General features: G+C 44.6%; 1 protein-coding gene across 1 annotated transcript in view; it reads right to left on the reverse strand.

Moving 5' to 3' along the window:
* The window catches only part of LOC116970746 (xanthine dehydrogenase/oxidase-like), a 110658-nt gene that overhangs the window by 37805 nt on the left and 53823 nt on the right, over positions 1–19030 (reverse strand). The window contains exons 15-19 of the mRNA XM_033017220.1: positions 15864–16093; positions 9906–10015; positions 8365–8469; positions 6300–6378; positions 2312–2426 (exon numbers count right to left, since the gene is read on the reverse strand). Coding sequence (XP_032873111.1) covers positions 2312–2426; positions 6300–6378; positions 8365–8469; positions 9906–10015; positions 15864–16093 — 639 coding nt within the window. The remainder of the gene's footprint in view (positions 1–2311; positions 2427–6299; positions 6379–8364; positions 8470–9905; positions 10016–15863; positions 16094–19030) is intronic.

Genomic DNA, 19030 nt, shown 5'->3' on the forward strand with positions numbered 1-19030 from the left:
AACGTTTGTGAAAAAGTAAACATTTTCAGGTTTGCGCATTTTAGTTACAACATCTACAAACTGATGAGTTTTTTCCATTTTAGTCTGTTTTTGATTTTAATCTAATCTGTCCAAAGAGATGATCGGTAAACATCAGCCAGATTACTCATGAAAAGAGTGGAAGGCTGGAGTAACTCAGGCAGCATCTCTGGAGAACATTTATGGGTGACGTTTTGGGCCGGGTCCCTTCTTCAGACTGATCGTAGTGGGGGGGGTGGGGAGAAAGCTGAATGAGAAGTGGGGGCACAGTGGCGCCGCAGTAGAATTGCTGCCTTACAGCATCAGAGACCCGGGTTAGATCCTGACTACGGGTGTACGGAGTTTGTACGTTCTCTCTGTGACCGTGTGGGTTTTCTCCAGGTGCTCCAGTTTCCTCTTACACTCCAAAGATGTGCAGGTCTGTACGTTAATTGGCTTTGGTAAAATTGTAAATTGTTCCTAGTGTGTTGGATAGTCAAAAGGTAATAAGGTCATAAGTGATAGGAGCAGAATTAGGCCATTCGGCCCATTAAGTCTACTCTGCCATTCAATCATGGCTGATCAATCTCTCCCTCCTAATCCCATTCTGCGGTCTTCTCCCCTTAACCCGACACCCATAATCTATCAAAAATCTATCTATCTCTGCCGTACAAATATCCATTGACCACCTCCACAGCCTTCTGTGGCAATGAATTCCAGATATTCCACCCTCTGACTAAACAAATTCCTCTTCATCTCCTTCCCAGATGTTCGTTTACTTGAGATACTTTAGTTTGGATATTTTAAGCATTTCTACTTTTAATAACAATTTTTCATTTGAGAGATTCATGTCTTTTGCTTATCAAGATGAGGGTTTTTGATTTCAAGAGGTCAAATGGAAATTCCAAAAGTAGAAATGGTGAAAGGAAGACAATATTTGACAGCAATGACCATTCTGCACATAGCTTTACGGTGAGAGCGGCAAGGTTTAACGGAAATGTGAGGAGCGTGGGGTTTTTTACTGGAGTGTCTGGAATACACTGCTGGAGGCGGTGGTTGAGTCAGGTATGATAGTGACATTTAAGACACTTTTGGATAGGTGCATGGATATGCAGGGAATGGAGATATCGTGGAATGGAGATATCGTGGAATGGAGATATCGGGGAATGGAGATATCGGGGAATGGAGATATCAGGGAATGGAGATATCGTGGAATGGAGATATCGGGGAATGGAGATATCGTGGAATGGAGATATCGGGGAATGGAGATATCGGGGAATGGAGATATCGTGGAATGGAGATATCGGGGAATGGAGATATCGTGGAATGGAGATATCGGGGAATGGAGGAATCAGGGGTTATGGGGAGAAGGAAGGAGAACGGGGGTTCAGAGGGAGAGATAGATCGGCCATGATCGAAGGCGGAGCAGGCTTGATAATTCTGTTCTGATCACATGACCTTACATATGGATTATGTGCAGGCTGATAAAGTTGGTCTTGGCATCATGTCCAGTACAGACATTGTGATCCAAAGGGCTTGTTCCTGTGCTGTACTGATCGATATTTCTAATATAATTACACATTTAGATAATGTGTTACCTTAAAAGATATTACTGACAAAAAATAGCTCTTTCCTACCAATCACATTCCATATATCCAAATAATAGCACTGGCCTGTGTTCAATTTCTTTATAACTCGAGGTGGTCGAATAATTGAGGATAAAATTAGCAGATGTTCATTACTATATTTTATGTAAATACACCTCTGCCAGCAGAGGAATAAAATGCTTATTGGAATGATTAGCAGAAAATTCTATTTTCTATAGTATACTATTTAAAATGAACAGAAGAGACAAAGATAATGCAATCTTATTTCCTGCTAAAATATACCAACAAACTTCAGCACCTAAACAATATTTCCAATGCATTATTAGCACAGTTATGTGTTAAAATTATAATATTAATCATTAGTGAACATGAAATGGCAGACATATCAGATTTGTTGGCTCCACAGGTTCCATTTGTTTACCAGCTGAGGAGCGTGGGTGGCACAGCGGTAGAGTTGCTGCCTTACAGCGCCAGAGACCCGGGTTTTATCCCGACTACAGGTGCTGTCTGTACGGAGTTTTTATTTTATCCCCGTGACCGCATGGGGCTCTAATGGGGTGGAAGCGAAGGGCAATTAACCATGGATTGTTGATATGATCTGATACTTGCGGTTAGTTTATTATTCTCATGTGTACAGAGATAGATTGAAAAGCTAAACATTGACAATATGCTGATACTGAACTCTTACAATGGTAGAGATACTTTACCATTGTCGGAAAATATCAAGCTCTCCTCAACTTCATTATCATTGGGGCTGCTTCCACTGTTACAGTAGTAAGTAATGATAATGCCATTTAGTGTACCGTCCTTATTAAACCCAACCTGCAACAAATCAAAAGCATCATCTTTTAAGCATAGTTTGTTATGGTAGATTTATAGCTTTATGACTGGACCAGCCATTTACTCTGCAAAAATGTGCAATAATGGACCTCAACAGTGCACCAGACCAATGTATTATTGTGCATTTAAGACTTGTTAAACCACTGAAGTGAAGAAACCAATTAAAACATTTGCACAGACATCAAGAATGTGTAGGCCATGAAACTGATGCTGAAGCGTAATTTTGGCAATGCTGCACCTGGACCCAATTGAGATTTCCAGAATTTTATTTTTATCCAGCATCTGTTGAGTCTGTTTTACTATTTGATCAAGAGTGCTTTGTTGTTATATGTCCCCGATAGGACAATGAAATTTTTATTTGCAGCAGCACAACAGAATATGTGAACATTGTACTCTGTAAAAATATCATAAATGAGAAAAAAAGTTCAGTGTCTCATACATACAAAAAATTAATAATAGTGCAAAAGACAAAACCAATGTCCTCATGTAGTTCAGAGCCTATTTGGAGGTTGTAGTGTTTAATAGCCTGATGGCTGCTGAGAAGAAGCTGTTCCTGAATCTGAGACTAGCTTCGAATACTAAATTCTTTACAAGCAGTTTGAATGGATTAAAATGATGAAAAACAAAGTACTTCTTTCCAACATTTAACTATGTAGTACTATGATCACTGCTGACCACAGGGTGATGCAGGGCAAGGACACAATTGCTGTATTAAGGGCCTGTCCCACTTGGCATCATTTGCGCGTCACGCAGATGGCGTGCGAAGATTTTGTACATCCCAAAATCCTAGGGCGCCGCGCGCGACCGTGGGTCACTGCCTACGTCTCCATGCGCGCATCACGTGCGTGTCACGACGCGCGCATCCTGCGTCGTGACACGTAAATGATGTTGCGTAAATAACGCACAAGTGGGACAGGCCCTTAAGTTGGGGAAAAGGGTCCCATAGTGATGGGTGGTATTTGCATTGCAAATGTAAAAGAATTGCAACAATGTTAAACCATCCCAAATATAAAAGTAACAAAAAAAACTTCTTTAGTTGGAAAGAACAACATCAAGAACAACACAAACAATTTCCATGGGCCTGTCCCACTTAGGCAACTTTGTAGGCGACTGCAGGAGACTATGCAGTCGCCACATGGTCGCCACATGTTCGCGGGTGGTTGCCGGGGAGTCGCTTTCATGGTCGTGAGGAGTTCCCGCATTATGGGAACTAGTCGCGGCTTCATTATGGTCACTATGAATTTTTCAACATGTTGAAAAATTAGCGGCGACCAGAATTAAGCTGCCATGGAGAGTAGCGAGAATTCTCGTGCCATAGGTGGGTCGCCAGGAGGTCGAAGGTTCTCCGAGGTTCCCGTAGGTTGCAGCCGGTGCTGACCGGTGAATTTCATTGGGTCATTGGGGGAAAAAAGGTAAGCAGTAGTTTTCAGAACCAAGGATAACCGACTGGTCAAAGGGGTCAAAGGGGTCAAAAACTTTATTTACCATTTGTGCTTACACACATAGGAACTCTTGTGCGGCTATTCAGAGAGTCAAGTTACGTTAAAAAATTTAAATTAAAAATTTAAAAATTTAAAAAAATTAAAAAAGACACACAGAAGACACATAGAGCATTGTAGCTTGCACAAACACTATATCAGGACATCAGTTCATTTTGTTGTGTTTTGGCCAAGAGTCTCACTGTTGCAGGGAAGAAGCTCTTAAAAAAGCGTGTTCTTTTTGTGGCGATACTGTCCGCTCGTCTGTGCCTGAGGTTGTATGTGCAGTTTTTGTGTTTGAGCTGGTAATGTTAATGTCCGCCGAACTTCACAGCCATGTATCTCTGGCTTCTTAAAAGTTGTCTCCACTCCTTCTCCCCCCCTCTTTTGAAGGACTTACCGTACACTGTGCTTTAGCCATCTTTTTACAGCACCAACCTTCCTGTTGATCACGGTGTGTGTCTGTTTCACCTTGGTTTAGTGTGTCCCAATATGTGTTTCTAATGTTCCTCTGTGTGTCTTGTGTGGGGAGTGGTGTGGGGGGGGGGGGGGGGGGGGGGGTAAGGGGGAAACCGTTTTGGTCGCCTCCTCCACGGAGAGGCGACTTTTTCCATGTCGCCTCCTTCGCAGCCTAACAGAGGATTGGTGCGACCTTTCCCGGAGACGCGCCTGGGGCTTCAGCAGCGGGCGCAGCCAGGACTCTTTCGTTGCGGAGCGGGCGAGCCCTCACCGGGGGTTGCCGGGGGGTTGGGGGAGCACTCCGTTCACTGGCCCACCGCAGCCTGAAGCTGCGATCTGCAGAGCTCCAGCTGGCGCGGCGTCCGGAGCCTGGGATCCCTCGTTGGGGACTCCGGAGAAGAGCTCCGACTGCCGGTCAGTGGCCTACCTTTAACCGCGGGCGCGGCGGGGTCTTACCATCCTGGCAGGATCCCTGGAGAGGAGCTCCGACCGGCGGCCCTGTGGTCTGCGGTGCTTCTGGCTGCAGCGCGGCGCGGACTTTAGATCTTCGACCGCCGGCCTGCAGCCTACACCATCCTGAAGCCGCGGCCTCTGGTAGGGAAGCACCGATTCAGGACTTACCTTGTCTGCTCATCTGGCCGCCCGCAGCGGCGACTGCGAAGGGGAAAATGGAGGAAGTGATGTATGTTGATGAATGCTGTGGTGGATGTTTGTGTTACATTTTTATTGTGTTTTGTGTGTTCTTTTTGTTTTATTGTATTGCTGCTGGAAAGTTTATTTCACTGCACTTTATGTGCACGTGACGAAAAAATCTGACTTGGCTTTGCACCGTGTGAATTTTTTAGACAGCGCTTGCCCTGTCCGCCGCCTGCATAATGTCTGGTGAAGGAAGGGTTTGTGTGTGTGTTCCACTCTGACACTCGCCGTTCCGGTTGCTGGTTTTTCAGGTGACTGCTGGCAATCTGACAGTCGCCTGCAGTCCGCTGAAAAGTCGCCTAAGTGGGACAGGCCCATAAGTCTTAAAATTGTCTTTAGTCAGAGGGTGGTGAATTTGTGGAATTCATTTCCATAGACGGCTGTGGAGGCCAAGTCAATGGATATTTTTAAGGCGGAGATTAAGCTTCTTGATTAGTAAGGTTCAATGGGTTATGGGGAGAAGGCAGGAGAATGGGGTTGAGAAGGAAAGATAGATCAGCCATGATTGAATGGCGTAGACTAGATGGGTCGAATGGCCTAATTCTGCTCCTGTAACCAATGAAGTTATAAAATGAGCTAATTGATCTGAAATTTGCCAAATAGTGAATTGCCAAAGAGTCCTACAGCCCTTCGGCCCAATGTGCCATCACATGAGTCAACATGTCCCAGCTACTACACTAGTCCCACCAGCCTGCATTTGGCCCATATCCCTCCAAACCTGTCCTACCCATGTACCTGTCTAAATGTTTCTTAAACGTGGCGATTGTAATTGATTCATTTCTTAATGTTTATGGGAATCATTACATTAATTTGAAACTAAAATCAAGATGCTGGGAGAACTCAGCGGGTCAGACAGCATCTGTAGAGGGAAACGGATAGTCTACATTGAGTCAAGACCCTGCTTCAGTTCAAGGCGAAGAGGAAACAATGTAATAGGAATCTGTGGGGTAACTTTTCCCAAACTGCCAGAGGATGTAGTTGAGGCTGGGACTATCCCAACATTTAAGAAACAGTTGAACAGACACATGGATAGGACAGGTTTGGAGGGATATGGACCAATCGCAGGCAGGTGGGACTAATGTAGCTGGGACATGTTGGCTAGTGTGAGCAAGTTGGACTGAGTGTGGAAAAGAGCACCAGCAGTCTTTTGTGTCTCCATTAGGTTAATCTGGTTCAGAGAAAGCCATCAAATCAAAACCAAAAGAGCCGGGCTTGTTCTAACCTTGTATTTGACTACATAACCATGCCGTTTGCCAACTGCCTGCATGTTGGTGCTCAGGTCCATCTTGCATCGGACTGGTCTGCAGGAAACAAGTGTGGTCATTCATCTGCATTGCAACATAAGAGAACCTTCTGTGACTAAAGCAGCAAACTTCCTCAACACACCACACCGAGCACATACCCAATGGTGAAATCAACTCTATTGTTTTTTAATCTTAAGAGTGCTGCAAAATTGTTGATAAAACTCTCTGCGATTATGTAGGGATTATGTAGAACAGATCAATCAATCTCATTTTAGATCTAAAGCGTTCAGTTAATTTGTTGCAAAGTTAACAGATTCATTGAACTTTAAAAGCCAGCACACTACAGTTCAAAACTGTGTTTGCAGAGAGAGCAAGTACATTTAAACAGCCTCGTGTTTATTTACCGTAACAATGAAATTCATAAACCCCTATCCCAAGGTACGAGTTCATTCCAAGAGTTCTCCCGAGTTTGCCCTGATTCGAACTCGGAGATTTACGGTAATGGCCACTCGTCGGTACTCGGGGCTCTCATGGACATTTTTCATCATGTTGAAAAATTGTCACGAGTCTTCCCGAGTACCTGCCGTTAGCGTTACGAGCTGCTAAGAGACGTCCCCGAACTCCGACGTACCCGCAACGTTCATTCTCCGTGCTTACCACGAGTTTGATTTTTTTTAAAATTGGGGAGAGCTCTTGGAATGAACTCGTACCGTGGGACAGGGCTTTAACTTGCAGCAGTTTAACATGCCCATAAACACAATACATGCAGATAATGGTTTTTTTAAATAAAATTTAATTAACTAATGACCATAATACGTGCAAAAATCAAAGTTCTTAATGCAACTAAAGACAGTCCATAGAAATTCATAGTTGATGAGGTTTGTGTTGTGCAGTGTTGTTGGGAAGAAGCTATTCTTAAACTTGGTGGTCATATTTTTCAGGCTCCTGTATCTTCTTCCTGATTGTTTGAACAAGATGAGCCGGGATATTTGATCATGGGCAGCCTTTTGAGGCAGCACCTCGTATATGACATGATTGTATTGAATGGCTGTGCTGGCTCAAAGGGCCGAATGGCCTACTCCTGCGCCTATTTCTGCTAGGTTTTCTATGTTTCTATAAAAACTTTCCCTGATGGGAAGGTCAGAACCCGGGCATTGTTCACCACTTATTGCAATCTCCTTCATTCCTGGGCGTTCCAGTTGCCAAGCCAGGCTCTGATACAACCTGTCAATATGCTATTCAATGTACACCTGTAGAAGTTCAACAGAGTGAGTACCCGTCAACATATCGAATCTCCACAATTTTCTAAGGAAGTAGAGGAGTTGTTCAGCTTCCTTTGTGATTGTACCCAGGAAACATCTTCAAAGTTGTGCACACCCAGAAACTTGAAGCTGTTGCAAACGCAGGGCCAAACGCAGGCAAGTGGGACTAGTGTAGACGGGACATGTCAGTCGGTGTGGGCAGGTTGGGTCGATGGGCCTATTTCCACACATATCACAGCCAGCAACCTTACTGACATCTAGGTTACTATCTGGGAAAAGGTTACCCTATCACGGGCAATCCTATCGCTTGCAAAGAACCAGAACTTAGTGCAACAGGTTAAACCATTTAATGAAATCAAATGAATAACGTTACTTTCTTCCAGCGGCAAATGTCCCTACTGAAAGTTATGACTAAATCTGCTGTACCATTTGTATCAGGTATTAGTTTAAAGCTACTACGAGGAAACCGGCCCTTTGGCCCACCGAGTCAGAGCCGACTAGCGATCCCCGTACACTAGCGCCAATTAACCTACAAACCAGTATGTACGTCATTGGTGTGCGGGAGAAAACCGGAACAACCTGGGAAAACCAATGCAGGTCACAGGGAGAAGGTACAAATTCCATACAGACAGGATGTGTAGTCAGGATGGAACCCGGGTTTCTGGCGCTGTAAATCAGCAACTCTACTGCTATGTCACTGTGCCATCACTCATTAAATTTCAAAACTTTGCTAATTAGACAGTCCCCCGAATATCTTGTACAGTATTTGGCTGCATCCTACCTGTGAAGGACAGTGGCAGCTACTGCAGCAGCACATGCTACCAGGTTGGCACGTGTAGCTTTACCTCCATACGCTCCACCAAGCCGCTTGGCTGTGACATTAATACTGTGAAAACAAAAACATATTAAACAAATAAAAAATAATTCTCACTGATACGTTGTTGTCACATGTACCCAGGCACCATGGACTGCTGTTTTGCATACAACTCGGTAAAATCATGTTGCAGACCTCGTGTAGGCAGTACACAGGTGTCACAACGTGTTGGCACCAACAAAGTTGCAACAATTCACCAAACAGTCAGCCCCATCTATTGCCTGCAGCCGCACGTTTAGTTTACAGATACAGCGTGGAAACAGGCCCTTCGGCCCACCGGAACCACGCCGACCAGCGATCCCCGCACACTAACACTATCCTACACCCATAATTTTTACATTTACCAGGCCAATGTATCTATAAAGCTGTACATCTTTGGAGTGTGGGAGGAAACCGATGATCTCGGAGAAAACCCACGCCGGTTTCTGGGAGAACGTACAAACTCCGTACCGAGAGCACACATAGTCAGGATCGAACCCGGGTCTCCAGAGCTGCATTCGCTGTAAGGCAGCAACTCTACCGCTGCACCACCGTGACCACAGGTGGCAATAACCTACCTCCCCCTGGGTCTCTGGCGGTGTAAGGCAGCAACTCCACTACTGCATCACTGTGGTGGGGGTGGGGGTTGGAGAACTGTCACTAACGGAGGGCAGATCTTCATAGGATTTTGAACAGCAAACAGATAAATCTTGGGCCTGCCTGCCTGCCTGCCAGTGACATCAATTCCACAGAGCACAATAAAGAGGAAAAAGACCCGACTGATCCAACAACCTGGTTTGTATTTCCAGTATTTAAAAATAACTTTTAAAGCAAGACTACCCATTATTGATTTAGATAACCATAAATCTAGAATGCTTCTTTTGGTTCACCTGTCAATGCAGAGGACAGAGGTTCAAGGTGAAGGGTGAAAGATTTACAAGGAATCTGATGAGTAACTTTTTTCCACACAAACGTTGGTGGGTGCAGTACGAGCTGCCAGAGGAGGTGGTGGAGGCAGGGAGTATCGCAACGTTTAAGAAACAATTGGACAGAGAAATGGATAGGACAAGTTTTGAGAGATATGGGCCAAATGCAGGCGAGACTATTGTAGATGGGGCATGTTGGTTAGTGTGGGCAAGTTGGGCTGAAGGGGCCGTTTTCCTCACTGTATGACTCTAAGGCTAACATAACCATGAAAACGCTTTTCTGCCGATTAATACATTTTGTTTTAAGTAGCTTGGTCATTGTGATTACCACATCACAGGTGCATATTAATTTCCTGCTCCAAAGCACTTAATATAAATATAATTTGACATAATTCATGTTTGCTACACCTGACCCGGTTGTTACACTAAAGCTCGGTTGTTACACTAAAGCTCGTACTATAAACGTGACAATGTTACAACTAATGTGAGCTACACGGTTATTACAGACATTCCCATTTTGTTAAGAAATGAAAATCAATTTACTTCTTGGCTTGCATTCCAACAGCATCAGCTACGGCCTCTTGAAGTAAAGTTAACCACTGGCTTGATGCCTGGATGTTCAAACCATCTTCAGCAGGCACACACCGACAAATCTATCCAACAGTGAACAACATAATAAAAATGGGAGCTCTTAAAAGGAAAGTATTTCTAACACTCTCTGGTTGCACAAGCTTAATTTAAGGAATGCTAAATCAATATTACATCTTTGGAAACTTAATTTCCCACAAGAACTGTGGTGAAAATTAAGACAGTTTGCAGTTTCATGTATTCAATTCTAAATAAATATTTTAATGCTGTGTATTAATGCTGTGGATGTTACAGTACAAATGAAATTTTTTTTAAAACAGGATTGCTGGAAATACTCAGGTCAGGCAAGAACTGTGGAAAGACGATGACAGGTCCGTTCCTTTCAACTGCTGACTATATAGTGCTGATGTCGCAATGTGGCGTCGCCGCATAGTTCCAGAGAACCCAGTTCAACGCTGACTATGGGTGCTGTTTATGTGGAGTTTGCATGTTTTTCCTGTGACCTCGTGGGATTCCTCTAAGTGCTCTGGTTTTCCACACATTAAAAGACGTGTGGCTTGGTAGGTTAATTGGCCCCTCGTGTGTAGATGAGTGGTGGGATCTAGGGGCAATCAATAGCAATGTGGAGAGAAAAAGGTTGGATTAGATTAGTGTAGGGTAAGTATACATGGTCAGCATGGACCAGATGGGCCAAATGTTTCCATACTGTATCTTTCTATCTCCATCTGGATACTGTTAGATATAGAAACATAGAAAATAGGTGCAGGCGTAGGCCATTCGGCCCTTCGAGCCTGCACCGCCATTCAATATGATCATGGCTGATCATCCAACTCAGTATCCTGTACCTGCCTTCTCTCCATACCCCCTGATCCCTTTAGCCACAAGGGCCACATCTAACTCCCTCTTAAATATGATGTTTCTGGTCAAAGACTTATCAGAACTGAAAAAGAGAGAAAAGTTATATTTCAGTTGCAGAGAGGTGTAGATAGGACAATGGAAATATCACTAATTTGGTAGGTAGGCAGAAATAGCCTGGCAGACTGTGACCAAGTTTGGGCCCCGTATCTGAGGAAGGATGTGCTGGGTCTGGAGAGGGTCCAGAGGAGGTTTACAAGAATGATCCCATGAATGAGTGGGTTAGCATATGTTGAGCGTTTGACAGCACTGGGCCTTCACTCGCTGGAGTTTAGAAGGTTGAGGGGGGACCTCATTGAAACTTACAGAATAGTGAAAGGCATCGATGGAGTGGATGTGGAGAGGATGTTTCCACTGGTGGGAGAGTCTAGGACCAGAGGTCATAGCCTCATAATTAAAGGGCACTCTTTTAGAAAGGAGGCGGGGAGGAACTTCTTTACTCAGAGGGTGGTGAATCTGTGGAACTCATTACCACAGACGGCTGTGGAGGCCAAGTCAGTGGATATTTTTAAGTCAGAGATAGACAAGTTCTTGATTAGAATGGAAGTCAAGAGAAGGCCGGAAAATGGGGGTAAGTGGCAGAGATCAGCCATGATTGAATGGCGGAGTAAACTGAATGGGCCAAATGGCCTAATCCTATAACTTGTGAACCAGGGCAGCATTGAACTGCTGCCCCATAATACCAGAGATCTTGGCTCAAACCTGACCTTGGGTGTTGTCTGTGAGGAGTTTGCACATTCTCCCTGTGACCGCATGGGTTTTCTCCGGGTGGTCCGGTTTCTTCCCATATCATCCCAAAGATGTGCGAGTATGTGAGTTAATTGGTCTCTGTAAAGTTTGTCCTTCATGGGCAAGGAGTTAATGCGAATGTGGGCTAACATAGAACTGGTGTGAACAGGTGATCGATGGTCTGTTAGACTCAGTTGGCTGAAGGGCCTATTGCCATGAGGTATTTCTAAAACTCTCTCTGACATCAAGCTATTAATGATGCATTGGGCACATAGGTTAAGGAGGGAACACAATGTGTAGGAAAGAACTGCAGATGCTGGTTTAAATCGAAGGTAGACACAAAATGCTGGAGTAACTCAGTGGGTCAGGCAGCATCTCTGGAGAGACGGAATGGGTGACATTTTGGGTCGAGACCCTTCTTCAGCTTTCATAGCAAGAGGATTTGAGTATAGGAGCAGGGAGGTTCTACTGCAGTTGTACAGGGTCTTGGTGAGACCACACCTGGAGTATTGCGTACAGTTTTGGTCTCCAAATCTGAGGAAGGACATTATTGCCATAGAGGGAGTGCAGAGAAGGTTCACCAGACTGATTCCTGGGATGTCAGGACTGTCTTATGAAGAAAGACTGGATAGACTTGGTTTATACTCTCTAGAATTTAGGAGATTGAGAGGGGATCTTATAGAAACTTACAAAATTCTTAAGGGGTTGGACAGGCTAGATGCAGGAAGATTGCTCCTGATGTTGGGGAAGTCCAGGACAAGGGGTCACAGCTTAAGGATAAGGGGGAAATCCTTTAAAACCGAGATGAGAAAAACTTTTTTCACACAGAGAGTGGTGAATCTCTGGAACTCCCTGCCACAGAGGGTAGTCGAGGCCAGTTCATTGGCTATATTTAAGAGGGAGTTAGATGTGGCCCTTGTGGCTAAGGGGATCAGAGGGTATGGAGAGAAGGCAGGTACAGGATACTGAGTTGGATGATCAGCCATGATCATATTGAATGGCGGTGCAGGCTCGAAGGGCCGAATGGCCTACTCCTGCACCTAATTTCTATGTTTCTATGTTTCTATGTTTCAGACTGATTGAGAAAAAACAAACATCAACTGAGTTAAGTTGCAATAGCAGCCTCTGAGAACAAGGCCGTGTTTCTCCATATAACTTCCTTTTTCAACTTATCAACCAGATACTTTCACCACATTTTATCTCCACAGCAAACCTGGCTCGTTCCTATCATAAATATCTCCTTTGTCTTATCCATCCCTCTCCCATCATCTCCACCACCCAAGACTTGCTTTTTTACTTTCATTCCCAGTTTCAATGAAGGGTCTTCAAGCTGAAAATTTTATTTTCACGGATATTGCCGAACCTGCCATCTCTTGTTGCAACTTTGTTGGTGCCATTGAAGTGTAATACTCAAACAGTTAATTATTTGGGACATAGATCATCAGCACATCGAATAGGAACATGGCAAAATTATTTTTAAAAGACCAATTCTTTTTTTTAGAGATACAGAGTGGAAAGGCCGTTCGGCTCACCGAGTCTGCGCCAACCAGTGATCACCACGTACATTAACATTATCCTACACACTAGGGACAATTTACTATTTTGTACCGAAGCCAATTAACCTACAAACCTGTATGTCTTTGTAGTGTGGGGAGGAAACTAATGCACCCGGTGAAAACCCACGTGGTCACGGGGAGAACGTACAAACTCCGTACAGACAGCACCCGTAGTCAGGATCGAACCCGGTTCTCTGGCGCTGTAAGGCAGCAGCACTAAGCCACCATGCCAAGTTAATTCATTAGACAAAAAAAACATAGAACTACAACGTTAACATAAAAAGGCCACATCTGCACTACAACATTTCATCAAAGTGACATCAAATTAGTTTTGTGCACCATGTTACATCACTAAAGGTCCAAAATGCTGCATGCACTTGTGTATATGCATCTATAGTCTCCGCTTCCAATGTTCAATATTTCAGCATCCCCAACGTATAATGTCAGCAGTTAAAAAAGATCAGATTGCCAACGTTTACAGCTAACGGATATCCAGCAGCATCTGTACATCACCTGGTGCAACAGATTACAACTGGCCTTGGCCTTTGTTGCCAGAAGGCTGTAATTATAGCAGAAGTCAGATGGATATTAATGAGAACACCGACATGGGTTTTACCCCATTACACTGCCATTGCCGAGCACATCAACAAAGATTCACAGAGTATAAAGGAGGTGGCCATCTAACACCACTGTGGCATTCTGAAAAATAACTGTGATTTCAGTATCAGTGTCATTACCAAAAACATGAATGTAAAATAATTCATGAACATTGTTTCTTTTATATCATTTTCTATGAAAATAAGATTTTCCAATTAATATATCATGTCGTGCGGCCATTTGCGTCATGACGTACGGGTGAGGCGTGGTGACGCACGGTCATTGGCTATGCTAATTTATTTTGCATCACCGTACATCACCACGCGTCACCCGTACATCGTCATGCGTCATGATGATGTCACGCGCCCCAGATGTCGCAACCTGTCGTATCTTGCCGTATCATGTGGACGTACGTTGACGCCACTTGACAGCTGTGACGTCACAGGCGCTGTCCTATGGTGACGCACGGTGACACGCGCCCTGTCCCATGATGACGCATGGTGGCGCGGAGTGACGTACTTTGACGCAGCTGTGTCGCATCCTGTCGTTCTACTTGATGGTTTTCAGGCGACATCGGGCATCAGTCACTGACGGCCGTATTCGCCAATAAAATCGCAAAGTAAGACAGGCCCATTAATATAAACATCCACCACAGTGATCACTGTGATGAAGGCAATAAAGCTCAGACAGTCTCCCTCCTTTTGTTCACCCTTGTTTGGGCCCTTGACCCTCCGTAGTTGCCGCTACGGACGGCCTGATTGTACAGACCCTCTCGTCGGGATGATCGAAGCTCCAACATTGGGACGGATGAAACACACTCTGCGGCTTGGAGTGCCCGAATCGGCCACTTTCTTACCGGAGACCGCGGCTTCTCGATGTTATAGGCCGCAGGCAGGCCAGCGGTCGGAGCTCTTCTCCGGCGATCCCCAGCAAGGGATCACTGGCTCTGGGATGGCAAGTCCATGACACGCCTTCTGCTCGAAGCTCCGCAGACCATGGCTTCACGATGTTATAGTCTACAGGCCGGCGGTCGGAGCCTTCCTTCTGGCTCCGCGATGGAAGTCCTCGCCGCGCCTGCTGCTGAAGCTCTGGGCCGTCTCTGGGAAAGGCCGCACCAATCCAAGTTGTTGTTAGGCGCGGGGGAGGCGAAAATGTGACTAGGAGAAATGTGGCATCTCCACCGAGGTAAGTGGCTGGAACCGGTTTCCCCCTTTCCCCACCCCCACCCCACCCACACTTAAATACATACCGAGAAACATTAACACATACATTTAGACATACTAAAAAAACAAAAACAAAACAAAATGACTGACACACTGCTGCTGGCGAGGCTGCCACCCGCGGCGCCACCCGATGAGGACATAGGTTTAATACTGGAGGAGATAGGTTTAAGGTGTGTGGGGTAAGACTTCATAGGAACCTGAGGGGTAACTTTTCCCACACAGATGTTGCATATATGGAACAAGCTGCCAGAACAAAGGAGTTGACATTGAAAAGCCATGAGATAGCTACATGGATAGGAATGGTTTGGAGAGATATGGGCCCAGTGTAGGCAAATGGGACTAACTCAGTCAGGCAAGTTGGCCAACATGAATGAGTTGGGTCACATGGCCTGTATCTGTGCTCTATAGTGAGTTTGAGTTTAGTTTATTGTTACGTGTACCGAGGCACAGTGATAAGCTTTTGTTGTGCGCTATCCAGTCAGTGGAAAGATAATACATGATTATAATCAAGTCATCCACAGTGTACAGATACATAAAGGGAACAAAGTGAATAGCGTTTAGTGTAACATCAAGCCAGTAAAGTCCAATCAAAGATAGTCCGAGTGTCTTCAATGAGGTAGTGTGTGTGCTGTACTCCAAGTTCCCGATCAAACATGGACTTAATGCTGGAACTAATGTTGGGAATTCAAAGTCAAGGCTTGTGGGGAAATTGGCAAGGAATACAGATTTCAGTCTTAAATTTATAAACAAAACTGTTCACTGTACACAAAAATGCTGAAGAAACTCAGCGGGTGCAGCAGCATCTATGGAGCGAAGGAATGTTCACTGGACACTTCTGACCAACATCTAGGATGTAAAGAAAGAACATTCAGTAAGGAATGATGGAAAATTACCTGCGTTTCCATGTAGAAATGATACTGTTCACCTGCCCTGATTTCACCATCAACCTGGCAAGGAGAGTCTGAAACAGCATTGACAGCATCTCCAACCTGTATCCAGGGACCAGGTGATGGGTGGAAGGATTTCTGCTTGATAGCTTCATCAAGACTCACAATTGGAGCTTTCTGATCCTGGTAGGTGACCACCACTTTCTCCACCATCTGTAGAGCATGTTCTTGTGAATCTTGGAAGTAAAAGAAGATACACATCAGTAGGCTTGTGCTGAAATAAATTGCAGGCACAATTGGTCTGAAGACTAACCCGAACCATCGCTTGGCCATACCCTCCCCAGATGTTGGCTGACCTGCTGAGTGTCTCCAATACATTGTGTTGTGCTGAATTAATCCTGGATTACCTTTCATACCTGGTATTAAAAAATCTAGAACTTCTACCTAATTCTGAGCAATGTTAGCAACTGACCTGTTAGCAACAGGTATCAATGGTAATCCAGGATTACAGCACAACACAAGGATAGAATGGAGGGGCTGGGCTTGTACACTCTGGAATTTAGGATGAGAGGGCATCTTATTGAAACGTATAAGATTATTAAGGGATTGGACATGCAAGAGGCAGGAAACATGTTCCCGATGTTGGGGGTGTCCAGAACCAGGGGTCACAGTTTAAGAATAAGGGGTAGGCTATTTAGAATGGAGATGAGGAAAAACGTTTTCACCCAGAGAGTTGTGAATCTGTGGAATTCTCTGCCTTTTGCAGTGGAGGCCAATTCTCTGGATACTTCCAAGAGACAGTTAGATAGAGCTCTTAAAGATAGCGGAGTCAAGGAATATGGTGCTAAGGCAGGAACGGGGTACTGATTGGGGATGATCAGCCATGATCACAGTGAATGGCGGTGCTGGCTCGAAGGGCAGAATGGCCTACTCCTGCACCAATTGTCTATTAGTGCAAAATATAGTTCTTACATTGTTGAAAGATAGACAACCTCCAATTGCAATTAGTTTCAGTTTAGTTTATTGTCATGTGTACAGTGTTATAGTGAAACTTTTTTTATGTGCTATCCAGTCAGTGGAAAGACAATGCATGATTACAATCTCGCCATACAGTGTATTTACAGTGTATTCCAGTACATTTACAGTACAAGGGTGTCCTTGTACACCGGTCACATAGATAAATGTGAGGTTATCCACTTGGCAGCAAAAACAAGGGGGCAGATTATTATCTCAATGGGGTTAGGTTAGGTAAGGGGGAGGTGCAGCGAGATCTGGGCGTCCTTGTACACCGGTCACTGAAAGTTGGCTTACAGGTGCAGCAGGCAGTGAAGAAAGCTAATGGAATGTTGGCCTTCATAACAAGAGGATTTCAGTATAGGAGTAAAGAAGCTCTTCTGCAGTTGTATAGGGCTCTGGTGAGACCACATCTGGAGTATTGTGTACAGTTTTTGTCTCCTAATTTGAGGAAGGACATCCTTGTGATTGAGGCAGTGCAGCGTAGGTTCACGAGATTGATCCCTGGGATGGCGGGACTGTCATATGAGGAAAGATTGAAAAGACTGGGCTTGTATTCACTGGAGTTTAGAAGGATGAGGGACATATAAAATTTTAAAAGGACTGGACAAGCTAGATACAGGAAAAATGTTCCCAATGTTGGGCGAGTCCAGAACCAGGGGCCACAGTCTTAGAATAAAGGGGAGGTCATTTAAGACTGAGGTGAGAAAAAACATTTTCACCCAGAGAGCTGTGAATTTATGGAATTCCCTACCACAGAGGGCAGTGGAGGCCAAGTCACTGGATGGATTTAAGAGAGAGTTAGATAGAGCTCTAGGGGCTGGTGGAATCAAGGGATATGGGGAGAAGGCAGGCACGGGTTATTGATTGGGGACGATCAGCCATGATCACAATGAATGGCGGTGCTGGCTCGAAGGGCTGAATGGCCATTTAGAATGGAGATGAGGAAAAACGTTTTCACCCAGAGAGTTGTAATAGGCTGCACCTATTTTCTATGTTTCTAAGGGAATAATGTTTGGTTATTAGGCTTTCATGACGCCCTTCAATGTTTAAAAAGGAAATGCTGGAAAATCGAAGGTAGACAAAAATGCTGGAGAAACTCAGCAGGTGAGACTGAAGAAGGGTCTCGCCCGAAATGTTGCCCATTTCCTTCGCTCCATAGATGCTTCCTCACCCGCTGAGTTTCTCCAGCATTTTTGTCTACCATGCCCTTCAATGTTACATCTTGCACTAAATGTTGTATTCTTTATCTGTGCACTGTGGACAGTTTAATTGTATTCATGTATAGTCTTTGGTTTGACTGGATAGCACACGGACAAAAGCTTTTCACTGTACCTCGGTACACGTGACAATAAACTAAACAAACCTTCAGCTTGAATCCACACTGTCCATAATCATCATCATCATCATTACTTTAATAGCCAAGTACATTTTGCAGTGTACGAGGAATTTCATTTGCCGTAGTCATACCAATAAAAAGCAACAAAACACACAAAATACATTTTAATATGAACATCCAGCAAAGTGACTCCTCCACATTCCTCACTGTGATGGAAGGCGAAAAAAAAATCTCTTCCCTTCTTGCTTTGTCTTCCCGTGGTCATGGGGCCTCGAGCCTTCCGTTGAAGGTACCATCATGACTACCGTAGCCGGCAGCGTTTGGGCCCTCCGTGTCGGGGCAATCAAGCTCCCGTATCAGGGGGATCCCAGCCACCCATTTACACTAATCCCATTTACAAGTAATTATTTCTGTTGTCAATCTCCCCATTTTCCCAGCAATAATCCCAGATTATCGTGGTTTTTATATCAAGTAAACTATGCATTTACTTATACTTTAAATTTTCCCCCAAATGAATGAGGTCACCATTCATTAGGCAGTCGTTTCTGTTCGAAAGCCAAAGACAGGATGCAGAGGAAAAACTAACTGCTGGGGGAACTCAGCAGGTCATCTGTGGGAGGGAACTTTTCAGACGACGTTTCGGGTCGGGGCCCTTCTTTAGAATTTCATAGTTGGTGCCTGACCCAAAGAAACATAGAAAATAGGTGCAGAAGTAGGCCATTCGGCCCTTCAAGCCAGCACCGCCCTATATGATCATGCAAAATCAATACTCCATTCCTGCTTTCTCCCCATATCCCATGATTCCGTTAGTCTAAAGAGC

This window comes from Amblyraja radiata, chromosome 3 (genome assembly GCF_010909765.2).
Source record: "Amblyraja radiata isolate CabotCenter1 chromosome 3, sAmbRad1.1.pri, whole genome shotgun sequence".
Classification (NCBI taxonomy): Eukaryota; Metazoa; Chordata; class Chondrichthyes; order Rajiformes; family Rajidae; genus Amblyraja; species Amblyraja radiata.